Raw genomic sequence first — 26,651 nt, 5'->3', positions numbered from 1 at the left:
CTTGGGTATTTCCCCTAAATCTGGAAGACCACTTTTTAAATCAGGTGGACAAAAACGCAAACACAAATTAAAGACCTACACGCCTGCACTTCATTCACTATGCACCAGTAACTGATTCCTGTTTACGACTACAGCCACAACAAGACAACGCCATTGGTTGTCATCGGAGGGTATAACGTTGACCTTCAGAAGCAGGTGAACCAGTGGAGGGTGTCTGTGGTGTGTGCCTTCTTAGCTGTCACCCTGCCCAAACTCAAGACCTGGCGGTGCGATTGACCACGTTTTCGCCAGGTGGACTCTTATGTCTTGTATTTCCCAATGCACTCGCCACTGCTTCGCTTTTTGTCGATTCGCACCCGCGTGTGGGATCCACCCATTTTCGTGCCCCTCACAAGTTGGCTAGGTTGTGCTCAAAAAATCCTGAAAGGATGACTGGGCAAGACATCATCTTGCTACACCCGTTGACAATTACGTAGCGGTGGTTGCATATCTGGTTCCATTCACACTAACAAAAGGTAGGAGAACACCAGCAACCGATGATGAACAAAACAGGCTTGCACCATGGTGCACTGTCAAACTCATTCTGCAAACAAAAAGCGCATGAATTGATATCCTTTTCTCAAGAAATTGCCTTTTCCACTCCCCACCCTCACCTCTGTGTGAATGAATGGGAATGACTCTATTGACTTTTCTGTGACCAGTGTGCCTACCTTTGAGTGTATGCGCAAGAAATTGTGCATATGTTCTTCATTCCAGTTGAACTAGTTGCAAGTATTAACCCGTGCCTCCAGTCTCTGTTCTGTCGAACACGGTTTTCCATTTGAAATACCTACCTTTAAAATTTAACCAGCAGAAGCATGCAGACAAGAAATTTTCATCCCAGCGACGAGGAAAGAGCAGTCACACAGCCTTGTGATGCAGCAGGACCTTGTTCGCAAGTCAGTGTTGCTCCTTGCAGCAGGGCTGCAATATGGCTTGCTGCCACCTTCTCTACAATCGAATGCAGATAGCTGCACCGTCTTCAGCCTGGTAGCCCGCACAACTACCCGAAATGCTGACAATAGTCCCTCTTCTCTCCACAGTGGGGCAATTCCTCCTTCAACAGAGACAAGCCGGCATGCTTAGGAGCCGAAAGACATGCAGATTGTTCCGTCGACTGTATCTGGCCTTTGCATTGTCTTAAATGTTGAGTAGAACTGTTGCACCAACCATCCATTCCCCAAGGGAGATGACCTCTTTTCATAAACACCAGGCACAATGTCATTCTCGATACAAACATAGGCACAGAACCAACGTGTAATTCTGGACAACCGCAACTTCTAAAACTTAAGGCTACATGGGCACAGAACCAACGTGTAATTCTGGACAACCGCAACTTCTAAAACTTAAGGCTAAGAGAGTGCTTGAGGAACGCAATGCAAGTCACTTTTAGCCGTTTCTACTCAAGTTTGAGAGCTAAAAATGCAGTGCACCAGCCTTTATGGCTAGCAGAAAATTCACTTGGTATTTGATCTCGGTTAACCAGTAATAGATGGATGACCAGTAATAGATGGATGAAATGAGCAGGAACTGCAATGATTATTTCACATCGTACAATGCTGTGTGTTGCATGGAATAGATTTTATGGCATAAAGCTTTTACATTGGCCCACAACTATTTGGGGGACTAATAAAAGGATTAGAAATAGCACTGCAGCAGCTTGTCCCTTTTCATTTGCATCTGTGTGCATCTGCATATGTAGACACCAATGAACCGTGCAACTTATTATAACAACGCACTTCTCTCCTTGCTCGCTTGTGGAGACCGGAGGGAGAAGAGGGGTATATGTCGGCAGGAACAGAGAAGTGTACTAGCCCTGCCAGTGGTTCTGTGCTCAAGTGAAAATGCCGTGAAAATTGAAGGGACGCTCATGTTATGTGACCCAAGAGACCATGCCAGGCGTCTGTTGTGGGTTATAGAAGAAGGAATGTGACCGTAGAATGGTCTGGCAATCACTCTAGACTTGAGCCTTGGATGTGTATGTGGTGTGACGGACAAGTCATGATGTCCTTTTGTCCTCATGACAAATAGTCATGTCCTTTTGTCCTCATGACTTGTCCTCATGACAAGTCATGTCATGATGTCCTTTTGCGTAGAAACAAAATCTCAAGGAAGGGGTACACTAACACTGACATTATCAAAGCTGACGGGTCCCTTTGTGTGCAAGGGAAATATAGAGAGAGCTATGCACTGTTGCCAACCGACCGTGGTGACAAAGATGATGGTGGCAGTTACGAAATTTGGTGCAACTGGCGCTAGGCAATTGTGCAGGATGTGTGAAATGTTCGGCAACTTAAACGAACTGAGGCTATTCCTAATTGGTGTTGCCGGGTTATTCTGCTGCACTTGCTAATTAGTGCACCTTTCTCCTTTCACTGTCTCTATCTCTCATTCCCAAGTGCCTTTTATGTTTTCTTTTTATTTACCTTCAACGCATATTCACCATGTCCTCAGTACGACGGAGAGAAATTGACCATTTCTATAGCACAGCATGTCCGCTTGACAGTAAACTCCAATCCAATCCAATCCACTTTCACCCAAGAAAATTAAGTGCTCATTCGCCAGTGTGCTGTGCATCCTGGGAAGTGCGGTGCCCACAGCAATGCTCATTGCGTAGGTGTAACCTCGAGCTGTTTGCATACAGACAACATCCTGCTTCTGTTTCCCAGTGGATGGTGTGCTCATTTGAAGATCAAGAGGTCCATGGTTTGAATGAGTCAGAGGAAGCAAAGACCATGTACCCTGCACCACGAAAGAGCTGAGCGAGTAGTTGAACGTTTCAAGTTTACAGTTTATATATAGCATCCTGGCCAATCAATCTCAATTTGAGCCAACCATGGCAATGCTCAAGCAAAAGATCGGCTAGGAGGCTAAATGTAAGTGATGATGACAGTGGTGGCCTCGATGCCAACACGAGATTACACTATAGCTTCAAGAAACCTGAACCATGGCTCAAATCGCAAGCTCTGCCCGCTTTCCAAAAGCCAGCAGCCTTTCTATGCAGTACAACCTGCTTCCAGGGTGTATTTACTTTGCACTTTGCCACTCATTTGGGGACAGGGAACTAACCAATAAGGACACCAAAGCACAGGGAGCCAAAAGCCTATCGTAGTTTTATTTCACAACGGGTGCCTTCACGCTTCAGAAAATGCACACGCCTCATGACCACTACTCTTGCTGGAAGCGCGCCTTCGCACACTCCACTGGGGGAGGGAGATGAACTTGTTTCGACTCAAGCACACTGTTCTTCACCAGTTGCATGAACAAGAGCGCTTACAGGAACCTACACAGGTGCAGAACCAACAACTGCAACAATGACTCCTGCAGCAACAACAACAACCTTCCGTAGTTTTTCCCTTAGATGAGGGCGCAAGTATGATTTCACCCGTGTTTCCTCTGCAGTATTACAACACTGGGGAACAGGTATTCATGGTGTACAATATAAGCGAATCTTTTCTTTCACGCCAAGGGTGCAAGTACCGTACTCATGCGTTCCTAACGATACCATTTCAGTGAAGTGAACAATGTCCTGGCAGGTATTGCACAGGCAACTAACCAATCCATTTAGCTGCTGTTCTAGGTGAATGTGTGTTATGGCTGCACAGATTCACTACTACTGATTTAAAAATTTAAAAGAAATAATTATTTGTCAATGCCAACCGGACATTACAATCCTCCAACTCATAAGCAGCACAAACTGGCCACTTGCACCCGATGCACCTGACTTTACACATTAGCATTCGGATCAGATATATCGAAGCTCTTTTAAAGCTAGGCTGCTGCTACACGCAATCACGGGCACTCCAAAAATGTGCACCGCGAATTTCAGCGCAGAATCCTACGAAGTACGAGTGCGGCTGCAATAAGGTGTATGTACAATCCGGTAGAAACTGTGGCACATATCAAAGCCTCCGCTAATGTTTGGGCAGGTACTGGTTGCTACACCTAGATAGAGATGCTGGATCCTGCTTTTAAACACGTTTTTTGGTGCTGCGGAAGCCCGTGAAAAGGGGAATGGAAGTCGGACTCTGGTGTTATAAAAAGGGGGCACTGCAATGTGCACCAGGTTCCGCACTGTGCGCCATTAACATCACTTCGAACTGCCAGTACAAGTGGATTAACAGATAGTATAAAACCAAGTCTTCTGAAAGTTTCAAAGGGGGAAAAAAACATGCTTGACTGGGGTCATTGGAAGATAGAAGAAAGGGCCTGGAGTCAATGGCAGCAAAGGTTTGCCCTTCCTTGCACATCATCATTGTATACTTTGGAGCAAACGCTGCCTTTTTTTTTCACAGCTGTGGGCCACATTTGTCCAGATGACCTATTAGTACTGTAACTGCAACGTTTTGACTTCTCACCGGCAGACAGTCTTTCCGCCGATTTTTTACCCGCAATGTTAGCTACAATGATGGTGAAATGCCACAAGCAGTTGCTGCATCAGTGATGCAATGACTGTGTTCCTAGCCCCATTCAAATTACGAAGACGAACAATAGACATCCGAGCCATATATCTCCAGAATGCAGACCACCGAGGTGACGGTGGTGGCAAAAGAAAAATTCTCACACAACAAAGGTCAACAGGGAAAAAGTAATTTATGACAACAAAACACAGAAACACTGTTACGCATAATAAAGCTCTAAGATCTAGTGAATTCAACTTTAAAGAAAATTAAAAAAAAAAAAAAAGCCTTGCAGAGCCCTCATACTCGAAACAAGCTTAAAAACAACACAGGTCTTCTAAGCAAGCTTAGTGCTCTGTACCTCACCCCCAAAGCTAAAACGCTGCTCAAAACCACGGAAGGCCATTTTGCCTCCACACATCAAAAAAGCTCACACATCTTGCAAGCACAGTTCTATGAGAACACTTCAGCATCAGGACACTCTCCACTCAAAAACTATGAAAAGACAGTTTCAACAAGAAAAAAAAAAAACGAGTGGGTGAGGGAGGGATAGGGGAACAGCGAGAGTGGACACTCTCAGGACAAACTGCTCTGACTGGCATCAGTTGCTTTTCTTAAATAGGACATACTTTGAGAATAAACATGCATATATACAAACGTGTTTATATATATATATGTATATATATATATATTCGTGTATATGTGTGTATGTATGTGTGTGTGTGTATATATGTATAGTATTTCAATCAGCAGTTCATTACATTTGCAGTTTGTTGTTCATGCTGCCATGCAACCACGTCCATTTAGCTTCCTTGCATTCTCTTAGAGTCTGAAAAATAACGAGTGCAGGAGCACTCTGCCAAAATCTGCAGACACCACAGCTGCGACTGGACCGATGATTCGCGTTTCGAGAGCACGCGATGCGATACTGGATCACTGCCGCATTCAGCTCCTGCTTTTCCGCAACTCTAAAGCACTAGCACCCAAGCCACCATGGAGCGCACTGAAGTTGCCACGGCGTTGACCTCAGCCTGCTCCCCTTACACCGAAAGGCTGCAACAATCCAACCGCACAGGAATTCTCGCACGAACCTGGGACACAGGTCTCTATCACAGCCTCTTCAGGATTGCCTTGAACGCCTTCACACCCGCCTGCCTCCAAAAGCGTTCGTTCGAGACAAGGGAGTTTAAGAGCCAGACTGCACATTCAATTTAGTCGCGCTGGTTCACTTTTTGATACTCTAGAAGTCTAATTATTTTGTTTCTGAAAAGCGGTCCAGGTGGTTGAGATTGTAAAAACGAGAAATGCTTCCGCATGCAGAAGTCGATGTTAGATGTTGCATCTTCACACCAGCGTGGCTTGAGAATGCAATGTAATCGGCAGCCTTAAACTACTACAACTTTTAAGCACTCGTAAAAAAAAAAAAAACATTCATCTGCATGCCTCAATCATGCCGACGGTTAAGTTTGGCATGCACTACAGCAGAGGCAACAAAAGAAAATGGAGGGAGGGGGGCAGCTTTTTTCGTGAATGGTCAAGAAGGGTAAAAGTTTGGCAAGGTCTTTCTGTTACAAGTTTTCCCAGCCACAGCACTGTCTGCACCTACTAAGTGAAATTTTCACGCGAGCTCGAAAATGAATGCAGCACGAGCAATAAAGGATTGAATAACTCTGAAAAAGAGACTTCACATCTTACAGAAACATAATGAACTGCAAATGAGCATTACCGGGTTTTTTGCATTCTCACAATCTTCCACTTATACTATGCACGATGTCGCAACAAATTGCACTAGCATGACACTTTTTAATTTCTTACAGCCAAAGCCAGAAGTGTGTGACGATATACCAAAGAAAGACTGCAGCAGCGGGTTCCTGCAAAAGACTGCTAAACACAGTACCGATTATCAATGAGAACTTCAGCCCCTACTTTCCACTTTTGACACTAAAATATGCATGCATGACCACGACAATAACAAACCCTTTCGCTTCCTTATATCATAACAGAACTGGACGCTATGCAAAAAAGAATGCCAGAATATTTCAATCTTTGCGCACACAGTATTACCATCATTATTAGGCACACATTGCCTCAGAAATTAGGTCTGCACATTTAGAAGAAAATTTATAAAGAAAGCATGCAACAGCTCATCTGGCTTACAACTGAAAAGCACCAAGTGCCCATAATTTCTTGGCATTTGGCATCCCCTACACGGTTGAAGTTTGAAGTTATACTGATGAAAAAAGTGATAGTCACAAAGCATTTCTTTTCTAGTTCAAATTTTGCATCAACACTTGTGGCATGTGGTCTTTAAGGCTTCTCAACGGCACTAGGTATTGAAAACATACCAGAACTAGCACTGCAAGAGTAGTAGCTGGTTCGCAATAAATATTACAGGCCACAGCGAATCGATCACGGAGTATGCCGCAGCAATCATTTACCCAACAGGTGCTCTGGGCCAGTTCATTCACGTTTCAAACACAACCTCTGCTTCGCTGAAATGCCCCATGTTCAAAGGCGATCCTTGGCAAGGGAGCCGGACACTGCATTGGGCAGGAAAAGCAGACTGACATGGCTCTGCTGCAACGCTTCGATGGCCGATCGAAACCTTCCCAATAGCGATTCCCTTGTGAAAGCAACTTGTATTCGAGCACAGCAGCAGTGCTTGACGGCACATCACAACACTCCCCCGCAGGCACGCACACACGCACACACGCAACCTAGGCGCACAAATGCGTCCTCCACGTGGAGAGAGGGGGGACCGGTCTGCTGACTGAGTGCTGTCGAAGAGGACGCGGTTTGAGAGAGTCACAGAGTTACTGACGGGAGAGTCCTTCGCGAGGGCGCGCGTGTGACCTGTCCGTCGCCGCGACGAGTGCCGCCCATCACGACCGCTGGCGGCTGCGGTGCGGGGTGGCGGCGGGCGTCGACTGAGTGGACGTGGGGCGGCGGCGGCTGTCGGTGTCGTCCTCGTCTCCTTCCTCCTCGGCAGTGGGCTGCCAGAGGGAGCAGTGGGTTGTCTGCCAGTGGCCGGGCCGCGACCGGTGGCCGCTTGCCGTGCGCCACGTGGGCCACCGGTCGGGGAAGGCCGTGGTGGCAGCCACTGCGGGGGCGTGTCCTCAGAGGCGCGAAGACTGCGTCGCCGCCTCGTAGAACAGCACGTAAGCCTCTGGCGAGACCACCCGCGATGCGCTCATCTCGGACACCCTGCAGGAAGAGCGGGGAGGGGCCGTGAGCGATGCTCGTGGGAACACGCAGCGCTGAGAGGACTAACAGCCTAACACGACTCGCAAAGGTTGCCACTCTTTGGAAAGGCATTGCCGTGCCATGGAGTGGTTATATGCACGTCCCCACGGGGCCCACGCGGCTTGTCAAAAGTCATGTCGGAAGGGTGGCCTTCCTACTGGCTTCCCACTAGGCCTCCCCCACATCGCGTAGAAGAGCCTTTTTTCTTTTTTTCTCGCGAACCAAAAAGCAGTCTGCTTCAGGGCAACTATGCTCACTATCAGGGGTGAGGCAGCCCAAACAGATTTGGGAGCAGTTTTGGGGGCAGCAAAATTTCAAATTTGGAGCAGAATAACCTTGATTTGGAACAGTTCACGACATTGAATACATTGTCTCAGGAGCTTAAAAAAATCAACTTTGTAGCAACTTTGGGGGTTAAGTGCCCCTTTGAATCAGTTAGGAATATCTATATCACTGCAAATACCCTTTGAAAAAAGTGTTTTTAACAAAGTATCGCAATTTACGAACTGCGCTACCTTTTTGCAAATTACTTATATTGTATTGAGGCTGTATGCATACACAACATAAAATGCTGTGAAAAATTTCAAATTTCAAAATGCTGCAATGGTATGATATTCTTTTACCATTCGAATGTTGGTATTATTTTTGTAATCCCTGACTACGTGTAGGGCCACAGCAAAAGTTGCACAAACCGAGGGGGTGGTCGTCACGCCATTTAAATCCCCGAGGTAAACGTTCGCCCCGATCGCAATTTGAGTGATGTTTCTATGTTTAGTCGTTTCGCTCTTGGCATTACATTTCCCTTGACATACATCAATTAATATTACTTGTGTAACCAGTCCTGTCAGACGCACATGGCCAACACAGCGCTGCCCCACAGCGCACACCGCAACTTTTGGCATTTCGATTGTTCAGTTCCCGAGGCTAATGAAGTCACTGTCGAACACAGCAATAACTGAACAATTTATAGCATCGCAATAAGCCCAAAGGTTCTCTTCACGAACCCTGACTGTAGATGCACGTACCACGTTTCACACTCAAGTCCAAGCCTTGATGAAGTCACTGGCACCACGTTGTTTTCAATGGACTCCCGTTTTTCGAGGCATGCCACTTCCCATAATCTGGCACATGTTCTCAACCTTATCCCTGCGCTAGCGTCTCTGTTCAGTACCACAACAGATAAATGACTAAACGGAAATCCAACTGTCCGCATAACCTAAACCAGGGAAAAGACTGAAGATGCTTTTTGTTGCCACAGTGGCGCCAATCAGAAAGGCCGTTTCAGTGAACGCAGCTGGAGAGTCAATCACTCTTTAAAGCAACTGTTTGCTTTGTTTCACAGTCTTTCCTTTCCCATCGTTTGTGCCTTTGCAAGTGAGCGACGTGAGAGCAGTGACCGCGGAAGGCAGAAAATGAGGCTTTGGCTAACATAGCGATACCAAGATGATCACCCCGTCCTCGCCACTTGGGCTGCCTAGAAAACCATTTCATCAACTCGGCCTTTCTCCCCACAGAAACTGATGTGGGCATCGAAATCCTTGCCTTTCAGAATGTTTTGGAGAGTTTGGCACCATTTTTGCAATTTTCATGCTTTGGGAGCAGCCAGGTGCAGGAAAACTGAATTTTATCAAAACTGCACAATATGCACAGCTGCCTTCCCCCTGCACTACATTCAGAGGGACTAGGTATGGTCCCACGCACCAATCAGCGATAGGTGAAACTTCTGGCACCACCGCTAGTGGCAATAGCCCGTAACTATATTGTGTTCACTCAGCTGAACAATAAAGCCTACTGGTAGTGGACATGTTGGAGCCCCTCGACGCCTCATAGTGAGTGATTCGGGGGGGGGAGGGGGAGGGGGAGCGGGGGGGGGAACATTTGGCATAAAGAATTGATTGATTGTAGGGTTTAACGCGCCGACGCAACGCGGCGATGAGGCGCGCCGTAGTGGAGGGCTCCGGATTAATTTTGACCACCTGGGGATCTTTATCGTGCGCCGAAATCTCGTACACACGGGCGTTTTTGCTTTTCGCCTCCATCAGAAAAGCGGCCGCCGCGGCCGGGAATCGAACCCGCGACCTCGTGCTCAGCAGCGCAACGCCTTAGCCACTGAGCCACCGCGGCGGGTATTTGGCATAAAGAAAGACGTACCACGCCACCTACCATATTCTCTTTCTTTATTTGGCATAAAGAAAGAGAATATGGTAGGTGGCGTGGTACGTTTGAATTAACTGGTGCGTTCACATTCATCTGAATTACCGGGCATTTGCATACACTGAAATACACACTGTTGACAAGACCACAGCGTCGGCTTGAATGAACCAAAAAATAAGAATTAAGCATGCTTGAATAACTGAGATTTGAGACTACATATATGCGCTGGCAGTATGAAGTGATAGTTATCACATTTACCTGCATAAATATTTTGAACCAGTACCAGTACCAACTGGACCCAAATCAAAACTAAAACAAAACTTAGCACCTGTGGTAACAAAGCGGCTTGTTTGGTAATGTTTGCAAGGAAAGTTGCCAGATACATTGATTTTACATTTGTATGCCCGTTTAGACCAACTCTGACAACCCTGTTTCACAATTCATGGTTTGTGACAGCATAAATTCTAGTGGGGAAGAATGTATGGGGTGACAACAACCGTTCTGAGGCTTTGGCTTTTTCTGTGTTAATAAAAAAATCTTGCTGCCACCAGTGGTATATCGGCATTCAAGTCACTGTAACCTCCTGAAATAGTAAGACTTGTTTTGACACTTTAGTGTGCCCTTAATTAAGAAAACTGCTGGTGTCAGCATGTACTTATGTGTGCGTGTTTCGTGACACGAAGGCAGCAGAGGCCAAAGCGTGTCACTTGGATGATGATGATGATGTGTCAAACTTAATGGAAGTTATGCATCCACTCATGCCCAGGTCTACCATGTGAGAAGGGAGAAGTTCTTCCACGACACTCCAGCACTTGACAGAAAAAATGCAGGAAAGGTTCACTACTATGTGCAGATGTGGAAGACATGTCCTCCTCCTCGCCGCATCGCTAGTGGGGATCTCCATTACACGGTGAACGCTTTCAGGCTCGTTCCTTCTGGAAGTTACTGCAAGAAACCTAGGCACCTCACAAGTGCACAGCCCTCTTCTTTTCATGTGTTTCTGCATATAACTGGTTGCGCTCGGCCAGGCCACAGCTGTTGCCCCCATTACGTCACTCCACTTAGAATTAAGGAGGATACGAGCAGCACAACAATGAGTCGCCCGAATGGTAGATTTGAAATGTCAGGGCACAGCTGTCAAAACTCGGACACTGCGATTGGTGGTTCAAAATAAATGTGTCTGTGGCAAACAAATCGGCCAATGACTGTTTGGAGTCATTTGAAGGACTGGGCAGAGTTAGGCCAACGGCATGGGGAGAAGCAAGGAGACCAACTGGGCATGACTCACTTGGTGTCGTTGCATTCGTGCCACTCTCCCGTCTTGGGGTGGAGGCAGGACGCCGTGTAGTGGCCAGAGTAGGTGGAGCCGCTGTGATTGGACACCGCGTACAGGTTGTACATCACGTAATGACCTGCAACAAGGGCACCACACGGCAACGTCACCACACAGTGGTATATGGTATGGACAGACTGCTAGCCCTGTTACCACTGGGACAGCGTGTAGGTGGAGCAAACTCCATCCACAGTTCACCAAGATTTACAGCATTTATGCAACACGGCATCTTTCTGTCTGTGGACAGGACACAACATGCTGTAATGCTTCACAGCTCACCAGATCAGGTCATGCTGCAAAAAAGCACAGCATTGATCTTGTGCTTGCTGGCGTTACCACCTAACGTCTGATGCCTGCTTTTTCAGTGCTCTGCCCTCGTGCACGTACAGGAAAGGCTGCAGTGACAAATTCATCATTTCAGGCACCTAAACAAATGAGCAACCAAACAAACCCTGTAAAAACCTGTCCTTAATTAACACTATGCGGTCTTCAGTTGGGCCCCTTCCTACAAGCCATTCTGGTCTGCTACCCAGTGGTATTCAACAAACACAAGCTGCTTTGTACTCATGCTCCTTGAATTCTGCGCGCCTTTCTCCCCATCCATTTGGCGCCAAATATTGGGCAGTGATTCAACTCTCGCTTCGCCCAAGTGTCTTTTGTATTTCCTTTTACTAAAGTGCAGTATTTGATTGCTTCGGGGCTCATCACATCACATCAGAGTGCCCCACTTTGCTGCTTCTGCCAGCACAGCAAGGCTGCATCCTCGCCACATCTGTTTTGCACGCAGTAAGGATTCCCGAGATTTTCGCAAAAGTGAAGTTGTGCCATCATCAGGTGATGGAGATGCCGCTTCAAATAGATTGGGTGGCAGCAGCTCCGTGCGACAAAAGGGAGCAGAGAAAAAAAGAACGTGTTCTTCCACAAGGGATAAAGACTGCACCCAGGGGAATGCTTTGAGAGGTACTACAAGCTGCCCAAACATGCACAGAGCTCGCCAGGAGCGCACAGGTCGACACCGCCAGGGAGACGTATCTCCTGTTGGTCCTTCATACCCTTTCCCGCTCGCTAACCTCCCCACATGCTCCTGGTCTGAGTAGTTTCCACTGGCCAACTAGGCCTCCCTACTCTCACCGTGTATCAGCGTTGATGAATCGTGTAAAATGGATTGTGCGGCCACTGGAAGGCCGAGGAAACGCCAAAGTAATATAGAGTGTATTAGACGGCAACAGCATGCCAAGACTGCTGAACAACAGAAGGAGCGAGATGGTCACGCATTCCAAACAATTCACTAATAGATCTTCCTCTAATTTTTGCGGCTGCCATTCCCATACGTGGCTGAAGGCACAAATGCAGCAGGTGTAAAGAAGCTAACATTATAAATTTGGATTCATAAGTGCCAAGGCTACACTCAAGCTACAAAAAACACCATTGAGGGAGAAACCCTGGGTTTATTTAGAACTGCTGATTTCTTTAAGTGTACCTAATCTGATTCAAGGTTTTCTTTCAGGCCTACACTAGAGAAATAGCCACCATGGCATCGTTTCGAATTAGCAACTTCATACATAGGAAGTTACTGCCGAGGTGACTATACACCGCTGCACTGATTAGACACGAGAAACCAAACAGCGCACCAACCCTGGCCAGCTACACTAAAGCAGCACGCTTTTACTCCTAAAAAAAGATGGCACGCTTTTTGATTTCTCATCATCTCACGTCCACAAACAATGAAAGCAATTGAAAGTTCTTCTAGAGCGGAAGTAGGGTTTACTTCATTGAAATTTCAGAACACTGGCTAAAGAGTTGTTTGTTGTGCCACAAAACGGAACGCAAGCGCACAGTGCTTTGAGCGAAGACAGCGCAATGGAAAGAGCGCGTGTACTCACTGTTGGACATGTACGGACAGAGATCAAGGTTTGTCAGCGGGAACTCGACGCGCGTGTTGAGCTTCGCACGGAACCTTTCGCTGGGAGAGAATCGCTTCAAATCTAAGGCGTCAAAAGTCAAGGATAATAAACAGGCAAGACTGACAGAGCACCTTCATACACACACACTTTGCCAATCCAAGTAAATTTGTGTTGGGCTTCACAAAAGTACTCGCTAGCTTTGCCAAACCAGACGAGATTCTGGTTGTAAGTGATACGGTTTTCGGGATTGTCCATTAAGCTACTTTCCAGCTAGCAAAAGTTAAAAGTTTAACGTCTGTTTTCAGACATAAGAGTTCCAAGTATGTCAAGTGCATTAGATAAAACACTCCCCTTCAGTTATGTTACACTTTTCTACTTTCATCACAAATGTGGGTATTAGAGCCACAACCAGGCCAAATACTCATTCATCTCACATTTTAAATGCGACATCCTATGGCACAGGGTTAAAAAACAGAAAGAAAAAAAAACATGAATCAGGATCAATCAAACGCTTCTATTCCACGATGTAGGTAAAGAAAAGGATACGAAGAACCAGAATTTTCGGGCACCGGTGGATGGTGAAGCTCTTGGTGCATTTTTGACGGGTCTTGCAGTGGGAGCAAGTCTGGAGGGAAACAAAAAAAAGAAAGAAAGGAGCATGAAAAAAACAGATATAACACAGGCAGCACCTAAAAGGTTTGTTACGAAACACTATAGTTCTTTCCACCAGTAACACTTTGAAGCCTATGGAATTCAGACTCAGTATTTGAATTTCACGCACAACACAGACGAGAGAGAGAGCGAGAGATTGAAGATTTCATGTCAAATACTAAATTCAGCTTTGTTTCTCAGGCAATGCAATCAATAGCACGGTAAGCAGGCAGGTGGCACAGAGTGAGCTCTTCAATAGTGAACACTTACGGGCTTCTCATCGCCATCGAGCACCTCTTCTTTGGTGAAAAGGCTCAAGCACTGCTGCAGCGTCACAGTGTCCGAGCTCTGCACAATGTGGAAAACAACGTGTTAGCACGGGGACGAAAGGACACAGCTGCTAATGCGGTGGATGTATGCAACGCAAAAGATCATTTGCCCACGTGAGTGGCAAGAGGTGCTTTTCTCGGTGCTGCTTACAAGGGCACTTTGAGCATTAAACAATTTCAACCAACTGGCACACATTCCTACCTTAAGCATACCTAAGAGGGCTGCAATGCAGCAGCCATTGGCAAGTTACAACACAATGGTGGTAAAGTCTGCTTAATTGCTGTCCAAGCAAGGGCCATTCTTGCCCTGTTGCAAGTGAACCCCTAACAACACACACAATACAAAGGTGGGCCAGATTTATTCCTTTCCCCTTTTCAAGGTGCTTTTGCTGGAAAAGTGAACTTCTCAATATTTCCATTTCACAGATCAAAAAGCACTCCTCCGTTTTCTCCAATCCCCTTTTTTTTTTTCCTGCCAAAGGTGCTAAAATAAGAAAGGCTAACCACATAAGGTTAAAAAAAAAGGGGGACACAGAAAGAACAGCACTACTGCCTGTGAACTGCCAAACACACACACACACACACACACACACACACACACACACACACACACACACACACACACGCGCGCGCGCACGCACGCATGCACGCACGCACACACGCACACACACACAGTCAGACTCTCGGGGCGGAAGCTTCTACATCTCACTGGAAGGTGACCTTGAATGAACCCACAGTCGACATGAATGGTACGAGAACCCAAGGAAGGCCAGACATGATCCAAAGCATCGCAGCCAAGCATAAGAGATGATTAATGATTATGAATGGTTAGTGATTAATAGTTATTATCAGTAACTCGGATAAAGATATATTAGGATGGATTAAAATGAATTACAATGGATTAATGGCTACTTAGCAAATGACATTAACAACTAGTGAGGTGGGATCAAGATGGATTAAGCTGTATTCGGATGAACTAAGGCAGATTAAGATGGATTAGGAACAGCAAAAAAGTATGCCTGCTGTGTTGACGGGTGGCTGTCTATATAAAAGGCACCAGTCAAAACAGTACACCAGGCTTTCATCTTCAAAGCACATAAAAAGTGCCCTAAGAAATTTGACCGCAGGTGAAGAGGCAAATGCCCTGTGTTAACCCCTAATCTGCTAGGCATTACAACCTTTTCAAAGTTCTGAAGGTATACAAAAAGCAAGTGTAACAACTCGTGCAGCTGTGAGTAAAGTAAACATACACATACATGCTTTTTTTCCCATTTTTGCTTGTTTATTTGATGTTTGTGATATGAACTTCAGATACAACAAACATGTTTCGCTATTCCTTGACACCCATATCAACGAGGTTCAACTACAGGCCGTTGTAAGCGCTTATTTTTTAACTGCCCGTCGGTTTGTTTTCAGTAGCTTCCTTTCTTACAAAAGCATTCTGCAAATCATCCGCTAAAAGCCCTAAAGGTTATAAAGCTGCAGCATTCGCAAACATTTCGTAATTGAAATAATGCCATTTCAGCTATTTCTTGACATTTCCCCCTCTTGCATTGACACTCAGACAGCTGTTCCCCGTAACCTACGCTGCCCTCCACAAAAGCCAAGGAACATTCACCTCTGCACTGTTCCAGGCTGCATGACTCGCACTTTGCTGAAAACATTTTTTTGAAATGCAGATGCTGCTTACATGTACTACACTGGCTCCCTACTGGACCTGTTTACATTCCCTGCAGCTGTCTAAATGATGAGTCACAAGTCCACGAATAACCTTTGGCTCTACACAGCCTTTTTGTTTTCAACAGCTGTCCGCCGGGACCAAATCAGAATGCGTGGATGGCATGTTGTACAAGTGCTCGAAAACACAAACTCGCATGACAGCCCTCAAGTACATACTCACACGCAGAATATAAATGAGCACAGCTGAACCTACTTGTAATAACAAAAAATGCAGAGGTCGCTGCATTTTTTCTACTTGCAAATTATTGCTCACCCACACGTTAGAATCACGTGCGGTGTCCAGAAATTAACAACAAACCAATGCTGCTACTAGGTCCTATTCTTCTAATCACATTCCCAGGCTTGTGTTTTTATTGCACACTAACTCTGCAGCTTTCTGTTCTAGCCCTTCCTGCAAGAATACCTGATGGGACTGGCAGTACGTCTAAATAAATAAATACAGTGGAATTTCATTAAACCCTACCCGCATAAGCCGTTGTTTCATTTTATACGTAGTTGAGCCGAATCCCCTACTCTGTTTCCCTTTAACCTAATGCATTCGGATAAACCGTAGTGCTAGTTAGTACGTACTTTCTTCGCATCCCCGTCAGGTACAGTTTAACAAGGTTTCACTGTACTCTCGTAACGAAGCTTGGCTATTAGAAATGAGGTGGCACAATGTGCGCAATGGCAGTTGAAGCCGAACTGCTCCTTACTTATCTGTTTACAACAGACATGTAGTCCACATGGGGCTCCACTACATCACAGACAGTGCGAAGGTGTGATTGTGTTGCGCTGCACGCATGCTGAATACAGGGGGGAGGGGGCGTGCGTGACAACATCAGCAGCAGCCTGACCTTGGGTATGGGCAGGGAGAGATCCCAGAAGGGGTCGAAGGTCACCGACTTGTGGCCACACACGCTGCACTTGAGGGTGCTCTTCAGCTGTCCCACAAAGCAGTCTGCACACATAGTGGACGGGAAGAAGGAGAAAGAAGACAGCGGATGACATCCTCGCTCACGGTAAACCTAACTCTGCACGCCAAATCCACATCCAACTGCAAGTCAAGCACTTAGACATGATTGCCACTTTAAGTAGAGCTTGCGACACGCCTATGAGCCTGCTCTACAAAGTTTAAAAAGAACTGGCGAAGCTTGCACTAAGTTGCGCAAGGCTTGAACCATAACGAAGCTGGAGGATTTCTTCCTAAGTAAGCACTGAAGGCCACACCACTATGCATTACATTAGATTTGAAATTGTTTGTTTACATGTTCCGCCATCACTTTCCACTGTCGTAGTAGCAGTCATCGTCAGATCCATCTATATCGTCTTCCTCAAGCATGACTGGCAGGCTTGGCAGGCCTGTGTTTTGTCCGCAGGCTTTCACCTTTCTCCCAAAGTGGAACGCGTCTGTAGCACGAGCTGTCTCGTGCTCCCCTCTTGAAGAGCAAACGCACGTGAACTGTTTTCTTAGTATTTTTGCGAGCACCACACGCCTGCCTGGACTACAACGGGCGCTCCTCATAAGAGCATGCTCACTTGTACGGTAAATGGCAGGAGTAACTTAATCTATGACCCAGTTGATTTTATGACGCTGCACACCGCACACATTACAGCCAGCCACAGCAGCTTCGCCGTTAAGTAGCCTGTGAGGATGCATTAGCAGCTCTGCAGACTGAACATACACATCCCATTTTTGCAGAAGCCCCGCATCATGTATTCCTGGTGAACAAATACAACGCCACATGCCTTTCACACTATGCAGAAGCTAAAAGGAAGCTAAGCCCACAGTTGCACATTACCTACAATGTACATCACAGTTGTACAGCCGGTACAGTAGCAAAATCTACCCTTGCTGTGAAGGCCATTTAGCTGCTACAATTGGCATGTCAAGCTTTAGCCAAACAGTGGTTGAAAATGCAGACTCAATGCATGCCATGTCAATGTTCGAAGCTGAGCATTTTGAATTAACTATACACTTTCAACGTTGCTTCACAAGGCCCTTCGGCTCGTGCTGCATCAAACTGCAAAAACGTTGCAAAGTCTTCCGAAATACTGAAGCAGAGTAACTTGAGTCCTGACAAGTGTTTTTTCAAGGCTTGTAGAAAACTCAACACCATAAAAGACTGCTGCACGGCACAATGCTTTTGAATGTCAAAGGGCAGCAATTTTTTTGGTTCTGCGATTAATCAACTGACTTACGAAGAATTGTTCAAGAGGTACATTCCTTTATTTCAAGTACTCACTGGCATGACTGCATACACAGTTTGTGCACTTCAGGACTGCCAAGCATTGTCGAAGACTTGCGTAACTGGCACAGAACTTTAAAATAGTACTCGCTTTTCGAATCCGCGCAAATACACTAGCTAGAAACGAAACAGCTAACGTTAAGAGCAGCTTGTCTATCTATCAGGCTTGCGCAGACCGAAGTTTTCCTTATGTGGTCAATCAACCAGGATGTCTTTTTGCAGGACACATCTGTGAAGGTCAAAAATATTGTTGCGAATTCCTTGACAGGTTTTTCTTTATATTCCCTTATGTTTTTGGCGTGGGACTTAGAGTTCAATGACAGTACACACTTAAAAATGATAAAGGGTAGATGTGGCATTGCTTTGATAGCTTACACTCTAGTTACTTTTACTCCAGCATTGTGTTTTCAAGTGCGCTGTAAAAAATAATGTTCAAACTACAGGTTTTACAAGAGTAGCTACAGTTACTTCAGCAACAGTATTTGCTTGTCAAATTGAAGCCAGGTGCAGCAACCAACTAAACCCAGCCTTGGTTAGCTGCACAGGCCAACAAGGAACAAGTGCAAAGACAACGCACCCACAATCTTGCTGTCGTCAAACCGCAGGTATCGCTTCCAGGCCTCGGCGGCTTTCTGAGAATCACTGCAAACAAAGAAAACAAAACGTTCGAAGTTCAAGCACTTCAACTCGCAGCAAGGTTGTTTTGGGCTAGATGGTTCGCCAAAAAGTTGGTTGGCAAAAACATCCCGAAGAACAGGAACAAATGTATTTACTGTGACAATGACAGTACACACTTAAAAATGATAAAGGGTAAGAAAGAAAGAAAGGTGGAAACGGAACAAAGGGTCTGATGTGGCATGCCAGACAAGGGGGGCAATCAAGCAAAAATGGCATGCCCATATGCATGAAAGTTTCAGGTTTTCACTGTTGAAGATAAGGTAAAATTCGAAAGCAAGGGTACCAGCTGTCAATAACAGCTTAAGAACTAATGACAAGCTTTTAGTCATTCAAGTACCTAATTTGTTAGCCAAAGAGTGCTACAGATGGGTTGTTGTTCCTGGGCACAGCACACCACACCCGGCCTATCCTTTGTTTCCCCCTTTATCACCCTTCTACCACTTTAGTGCACAGCAATTTGGTGGCTGCTACTGTGGTTTGGCAGCGGCGATGGCGGCGGCGGCGACGGCAAAGGTATTGTAACCGAGCGAGCGAGCGAAGACAAAGAAAACAACTGAGAAAAGTGGGGAAAGTGCGAGGGGGAGGGTGGCTCGTGCTGCTGTGGGGTCATCTCTCTCACTGCCTCCCCCCTCACACTTTCGCCAGACATTCCTCCTCCGTTTGTGGCTCATCCGAACCACATGACACTTGCACGAGAGGTTCAAACACGATTTGCAACAACATGCTCGGCGGCAGCAACGTGCTGCGAGACAAAGGCAGAGTAGCACGTGTGCGTTCGCTGATCACTTCCCGAGACACAGCCGATAATACACCGTGACCGAAAAGACTGCAGTTCACGCTATGCAAGAATTTCGCAATTACGGAGTGTAGTAATTGTCACTGACTTTTTAAGTGTTCCGTCAACGTCACAGTAAGTATCTCATTTGGCGGGCAGTGCTCTGTTTATTCCACGACAGGGTTGAAATGCACACCGAAAGTAGCAGGACTGCCAAGCAGCCGGTACTGAAGCATTGCTCAAAATCTGACACACTGCAGACGGACAGAATTGAGGATTTTAAACCTGCACTGGATGCCCAAGACGAACCACAACGGCCCAACAGGAACCACGACGACACAAACATTTACGTACAATTGGCTGTGCTGCTACGCATTCTAAACAATGGCCACACCTCCTTGTACAAATTCTTCATACAAGTCACAAGCTCACAGTGCGTGCCCAAAGCTTTTTGTACATGTTCCAATTCCGTACCTCTTTCCAAAGGCACGCTCGCGATATGAGCTCTACCAAAAGTCTGCTGACTTGACGACAACCCAGTGGGAAGGAACGGACAGTGATGGCGTGAGCGAGAAAGTCTGCCGACCTGAGATTGTCGTCGATCTCGGTGTTGAGGTGCCTCGGCCTCGAGGTGATCCGGTTGATGTCTTCGTGCAGGCCTTGCAGGAGGTAGTGCAGGAACTCTTGGGAGTCCTGCTGACTGCACGGCCACAAAGGAAAGGGAAGAGAAACACAATGAGCCCCGGCAATTCAAACAACCTCTTGCAAGGCGCCAGCGTAAACAGATTCCAAACAAACAATTTCACGGTTTGATCTACAGTTCACTTGGGCATGCAGTAACTTTCCAAGCCCTAAAAGGCGGCAGAAAAATCATTTATGTTAAGCAGCAAGACCACTTCTCCCCCGCTGCTTTTTGTCTACCTGAACTGTGCTGACCACCACCACAAGATCCTAGCTAATCCCAAGCCCTAGCGTCATCCTAAGCCCAACCCAAGAGGATGGGCCAGGCAACATAGAACTTGGCACTTGTCCATTCAAAAAGCTTGAGCAGGACTGCAAAGCCGGCGAAGCATCAGAAAACATGAAGAGCGCTTTATAAGAAAATTGAACACTGAATGGGCAAGCTCAACAAGCTTGCCCAGCCATTACGCACTGTGGAAAGGTGTGCGGAAAAGCACACATTTGTATGCCTTTGAGTATCAGCGATGTTTTCTTCCACTGTACAATGGCACCAGAATCCCTGCTGATTGCACCATGTGTGCGTATTTCATCACACCACAACTCCTAATAGGTAATTGCTTCAACACGCAGCAAGATGGGAAGTGCTTATAGCCCTTGCTATGGCAAACAAAAACAAAGGCAAACAACTGCGTGCGTATCTGCAAAGCGATAATTACGAGTTATGATGGCTCACGTATAATGAAAAGCTTGCACTGTTTGTTTTTAAAACCCCTTGCTGTTTGATAACAAGTGAGCCATTCAGTGGCACGTGACTGAACAGAGCAGGGCAGGCGTATACATTCAAACTGTGGAATACAAACCAGTGCCTAGGTAAAACACAAAGGTTAGCAACACCCATTGTATTCCCTGCCTTCCGGCAATTTCAACGGACCGTAGAAACCATGGAAATTGCACGAAGATAGCCTCCGCAATCACTCGCTCTAATCAAGAAATTTTGTCTAGAGAAAAAAAATTCCACAACAAATGGTGCAGACAGTCACAAACAGCATAATTATAGTTGGCATGTGGTAGACCAGAAATGGTCCCGAATCTCGCAATAAATCGAGTTTGGGTCAAAGCAGCGGAGGTTAATTTCCGGCTACATTGTTCAGTGCAATGCAGCAAACTCAATGCACATGCTCCGACTCACAGGCAACGGGGGAGAAAAAAGAAAAAGGGGCCAAAGTTGTGGCTCACCTGTAGCCCATAAAACGTGGAGCGAATTTCTGTATTTGGCTGCGAAATGCCTGGGGGCTGATGGCGTACTCGCCATTGCTGCTCCTCCAGATTGACTTCAGGAGCGTTGCAAAGGCTGGGGGAAGAAGGGCGAGAAAATAAGCATTCACTGGCAAAAAGAAATACGGAAGCAACTCCCGAGTCAGCACTGTCAGACAGTGACCCATACACCTCCGCACATAAACCTCTATGTATGTTTCCCTTGGAGGCCCTACGTCTTGGGGCCTCGTTATATAAAGGGACTTTTATTAAATACCCCATACAGCCCTTGTACACCTATGCGACACATCATGTTATGCGTTACGGAAAGGTGGGCAGGTCCCTGCCGGAAGCTGTCAACAAATGCTGATGCATTAAAAACCGGGGCAGCAGGTTAATTATTCACATTTGGCGCTGCAATCTCTCCTCATAAGTAATTGAACCCTTTTTCCTATAGCTAAACCAACGTGCAATGTTTTCAAAGCAGAGCCAGACGCTCTTCAATGGCACGTACGACACAGCGCTAGAGCAAGGGGGCCAACACAACTGCACTTTTCCCGTGCCCAGAGCATCTTCTATCATTGTGAGCACATCAGTACAAAGTCTGAACTGTCTATGGTTCAGTTGCCTGGAAATTTGAGCATTGAGCGCACATGACACCTAATCTGCAGCAGTGCACAGAAGCTAGCAAGACGGCTTGGCTGGTCAATGCGCTGTACGACCAACACTCAACACATGAGAAGACTGAATCGCACACTCGAAAAAAACACCCGATGCAAAACTCAACCTGCAGCTGTGATACGCCGTGACGTATGTGTTGTCTTTCAAGAGTGTTGTTGTGGCAACACATTTATTGTGTGTACATACGACAGATGTTTGCGTGCCGCGTCATCAAACTTTATGCACCTCTTTTACGATACTAACACGGGTTCGTACCGTCTTGTCGCTAACAACAAACACCAAACACTCGACTGCAAGGAACGCTTGCCCGATGACATTTCCCCCTGCTGGCGGTTTGACGTCTGAACGCCCTGCAGAACGTCCTTCTAGTGGCATTACAATGGCGGAGTTTTGAAATGTGAAACTGGAGCGGAACAATGATACGACTGAGATCCTGTTTTTGTACTTTGAATGCTGCAAAATGTCAATAGAGGCTCAGAAATCAAAGCTGAAAAAAAAAAAAAAAAAACAGACATCTGTTCTAGGAATGTAACACGTTGCCTCCAGGCACGAGGGGCCAACTTTAACACGGGCTTTTTTTAAACTACGTGAAATAAAACAGCCACGACACCGCATGCCATTTGCAAACAATAATACACAGTCTCAACAGCTGCCTGCAATTCAAGAATGAACTACAAGGACCAACAAGAGCCCTGATTGAGGCTTCACAAGTGTATCAGCCAAGTTAACATTACTGTATCAGGTGTCCCGTGCAACTGGGCCACGTACATAGTGTAAATACGTAGATCGCATCTCGGTTACTTCATCAACCACAGATCGTCTCATCTCTTCTGCCACCACGTAACACCGGACACTCCATTGTATGCACACTGATAAGCATACACGAGGGGCAGATGGAAAATTACTTGCACTCTATCATCCTACAGAATGCAAAAAAAAATGATTTCTCAATGTGGTTTACTTGCTTTTTGATGCACTCACTGAAGCACTCCAGAAGTGCGTCATAACTTTAGTTTGACCCTCTACGAGAAAAATGTTTACCTATGCAATTGTTTTTAACGCGCTGATCGGTGCGAAATCGTCAACTTCTTATTGACAGCTTTTTGGTATTACAAGGCTGTGGTACGTACTTAATATGCATTGCTCACAATGTAGCCTTTCTCCGTGTGATGTTCCTACAGCAGCCCCCGAGGGTCACATTCTCTAACTTTAGTAAATTGAATTAACCAAGCCAAAACAGTTCATAGCTATATACCAAGCCCTCGTTACTGCCTAGCCACCCAAGCCGTGGTTAGCGGTAAAAAAAACTGAACTCTAAAGACCATCAATATCCCCGACCTTGTTGTAATCTATGTCCTATCACATGCGTGGTACCTTGGCAACTTTGCCAGGTGTCTTTGAAGGTTCCACCATACGTTCAAGTGCACTCTGGATAAAGGATGCCCATATAGCTTAGGATTAAGCTTACCTAAGCTTCAGAGGATATTGTACATGTGAGGGAAACGTCGCGTGCGTGCACGTGCACGCAAGCGAGCACACGTACCTTCGAAGAGGGCTCCCTTCATGGAAGAGGTGCTGGTGTTGATCTCAGAGCTGTAGCCATCCTTGAGGCAGTATTCGAGGAAGGGTCGGGTGTGCGCCAGGCACTGCACTATAGAGTTCATGAAGCACTGCAGAGGGCAAAAGAGGAAGGTGGGGGGGGGGGGGGGGGGATCGAGTGAGCACACCAGTAATGTGACTGCAGTGGTAGAAACACACTGCGCCACATCACAACCACACGCGTTTCACCACACGTGCCAATGCCACGGCAATGCTTAGGGAAGACTTGAACGGGCAGAAACAACCCGTTTGATCATTGATTGACTGATTGCGGGGTTTAACGCGCTAATGCTACACTTGGGCTGTGAGGTGCGCCGTAGTGAAGGGCTCCGGAATCTTTTTGACCTCCTGTGGATCTTTAGCGTGCGGTAAAATCTCGACACAAGCGCGTTTTCACTTTTCGCCTCAGTCAGAAAAGCAGCCACCACGGCCAGCATCAAAGCCGCATCTTTGGGCTCAGCAACACAATGCCCACATCCTGTTTGATCAGAAATCGAGGGGGGTATTTTTTTTTTTTCCTACTTCCATCTACACAAAACTCTTCTTTTTCTGTCTTAGCTTTACGTGAAGGAGGCCAGAACGCAAGAGGTATAGATATAGAATGTGAGCAGCTAGTTAAAAAAAAAAAAGAAAACATAGAAACAGGCTTGCTTCGAAAGCAAGTGATATTTTACTGGCAAATACCCTGCATGCTCACCTATTCAAAACTGCGTCAGAATTTAAACATCGGGTCAACAAGTGCCAGCTGCTGAAAACTGCCGTCAAAAGAAAGAAGATAATCACCTTGCACTGGCCATTCTAACCATAAAAACAGGTTTACTGACATTTACAAGGTGAACTTTCCCATTCCTTAAGATCACCTCAATGTAGCATACTGTTTCTGTATGGACGACGGAACAAATAGCTTCTCTTTAACTGAATCTCACTTGCCAGGCGCAGGTATTTGTGAACTTCACACTGGCATGTCTGTTCTGCTGACATTCAGAGCAATGTTAACAGGCAGAGCCAGCAACTTTTATGGAATCCCTTGAAGGCCATGGTTGCAGACGAGCTTAATACAACATAGAAGAGATATTGGTATGTGTCCAATACTAATGGCATATATATCTGCAGTACTAAATTGATCTAAAAAGTCGCGCATCACAAAAACGTTTCGTCTGCGAGGCCTACATAAGTGAAACTAACAATGAGCCAAGAGAAAGAACTCAAACAGCCGCAAGCGTCCAAAGGTGTAACATACAGCTGCACATTTTTTGGATGAAAGCTTTGCAAATAAGACAAGTAAACATGAGGTTAGTATCCTTGTTTTGTACTGAAAACGAGTGCTGAAAGACTGGTCACTGCACACGAAGTGTGTCGAAGGCCCTGGTGCATTTCAGCCAAAATTCTTTGAAGGTTTAAAATTTGCTGCTACCATTGGATAAGAGTGGATAAACCGTATGGTCTCTATATTGGGGGCAATGAAGAGACAGCACTTGTGTCATTAGTCATATCTACTGCATTCGGCATAGCTGGCCATATTGTGGCGACTTAGTTGACGGCAGGTCAGACCATTCTTGGGCAATACTGACGCGATAGCTTATCTTGTGCAGATATAACATATGACTGCTTAGCCATGCTACAGTACACTACTTATCGCCCTCATTCCTAAATGCACGTTAGATTGAAATTAAGTTATACAGCAGCAAAAAATAGGCGATTTGAAACACATCCGAAGCAAGTAAAATATACTTTCAACACGCTATGCAAATTGCACAACAGCTTTCTACAAGCGCAATACATGTGCAGCCCTATGCCAAATAGGGGTGGAAAGAAAAAAACAGTGCACTCACTGTGTTTCCAAGGTTCCGGAGCCCCAGCGGAGCCTTGTCGAGGTGGTCGCGGGATCTCGAACTTCCTACACTAACCCCACTCGAGCTTTCCTGAAAGGAGAGAGAAAAACGGCTCAACATGACATGCTCGCAGGCTCACCAACAATACATGACAACGTGCATGCTTTGGCTGGAATCTGGACCAACAAGTCTATGGAAGAGTGTCTCTGTACAAACACTTTCACCACAACTATGGCTACAGATGTGGTAGAAGAAAGCCACCCGCTTATTCTGTGTGGCAACTACCGATGGACATCCATAGTTAAAGCACCATCACAGCAACAGCTCTCACACTGACCGCTGCCGGACTGAAATGACAGATATTGTGCAAGTTTTGTACGGCATGCTTAGATACCTTCAGGATGTTTCCCTGCAGTGTGGAAAATGGTGCTAGGCTGATGAATGCCTGCAAGCCATCTAAGCTATCCCAAGAGTGTATAAGGCTGACCCCAGATCATTTACTCCCGGGACGGGGCATCTGCAGAGCTTACGTCGTCCGCACATTGTAGTTGTCTTGCACAAAGATGAAGTCTCACTCTGTTTTGGTGATATTGCCAAGCCTGTGCCGCAGCCCGAGCCTTAATTTCTAACGCCTTGCCAACTTTTAGCGCTCCTATGCACAAAATGAATTACCATTTGCATCTATCTATGCTAATCACTGGGTCCACAAGCAAAAAGAAATGTTCTCGGGCAGTTGTGATAGGGTGCAATTGATGCAGCCACTATGTCAGCGCTTCAATAAACAAGGCCGAAGCTACGACAGTGAGCCTGGAACAAGGTGTCGTCGTCTGCAAGCAATGTTTTTCGCAAATGCTGATAATAAAGTGTATGCATGTTGTTCGACCGATCTGTGTACTGCAATTTCATAAGCCCTGATCACAATTTTCTTTATCATCAAAAGAGGATATTACACATTATGCTGCCAATTACTCAAAAGAAATCCAGTTCACGACACTTTTTCAAGTATAAAGCAACCACAAATAACCATTTTGGTAGAGTATTCTGAAGAACCAGCTAGCCAAGATAGGCATGGAAAGCACACCACAGTAAGTATACTGGGTACACTTGCACTTAAATTTTGGAACAAAAAT

The 26,651-nt window shown here is 46.0% G+C and overlaps 1 protein-coding gene across 2 annotated transcripts in view; it reads right to left on the bottom strand.

Moving 5' to 3' along the window:
* Window positions 1-4,613: 4,613 nt before the first annotated feature.
* The window catches only part of Usp2 (Ubiquitin specific protease 2), a 227,206-nt gene continuing 205,168 nt past the window's right edge, over window positions 4,614-26,651 (bottom strand). For both annotated transcript variants that reach the window (XM_077707577.1, XM_077707576.1), the window contains exons 4-14: window positions 25,522-25,611; window positions 23,634-23,760; window positions 21,392-21,506; window positions 20,061-20,174; window positions 18,599-18,663; window positions 16,630-16,733; window positions 13,995-14,072; window positions 13,620-13,698; window positions 13,053-13,154; window positions 11,125-11,248; window positions 4,614-7,643 (exon numbers count right to left, since the gene is read on the bottom strand). In XM_077707577.1, coding sequence (XP_077563703.1) covers window positions 7,556-7,643; window positions 11,125-11,248; window positions 13,053-13,154; window positions 13,620-13,698; window positions 13,995-14,072; window positions 16,630-16,733; window positions 18,599-18,663; window positions 20,061-20,174; window positions 21,392-21,506; window positions 23,634-23,760; window positions 25,522-25,611 — 1,086 coding nt within the window. In that variant the 3' untranslated portion in view covers window positions 4,614-7,555. The remainder of the gene's footprint in view (window positions 7,644-11,124; window positions 11,249-13,052; window positions 13,155-13,619; window positions 13,699-13,994; window positions 14,073-16,629; window positions 16,734-18,598; window positions 18,664-20,060; window positions 20,175-21,391; window positions 21,507-23,633; window positions 23,761-25,521; window positions 25,612-26,651) is intronic.

Source organism: Haemaphysalis longicornis, unplaced genomic scaffold (genome assembly GCF_048455015.1).
Source record: "Haemaphysalis longicornis isolate Haplotype H1 unplaced genomic scaffold, Haemaphysalis longicornis Haplotype H1 scaffold_4, whole genome shotgun sequence".
NCBI classification, from domain to species: Eukaryota; Metazoa; Arthropoda; class Arachnida; order Ixodida; family Ixodidae; genus Haemaphysalis; species Haemaphysalis longicornis.
Note: the sequence above shows the minus strand (reverse complement) of the source record. Positions and strands in the feature narration are given on the sequence as shown.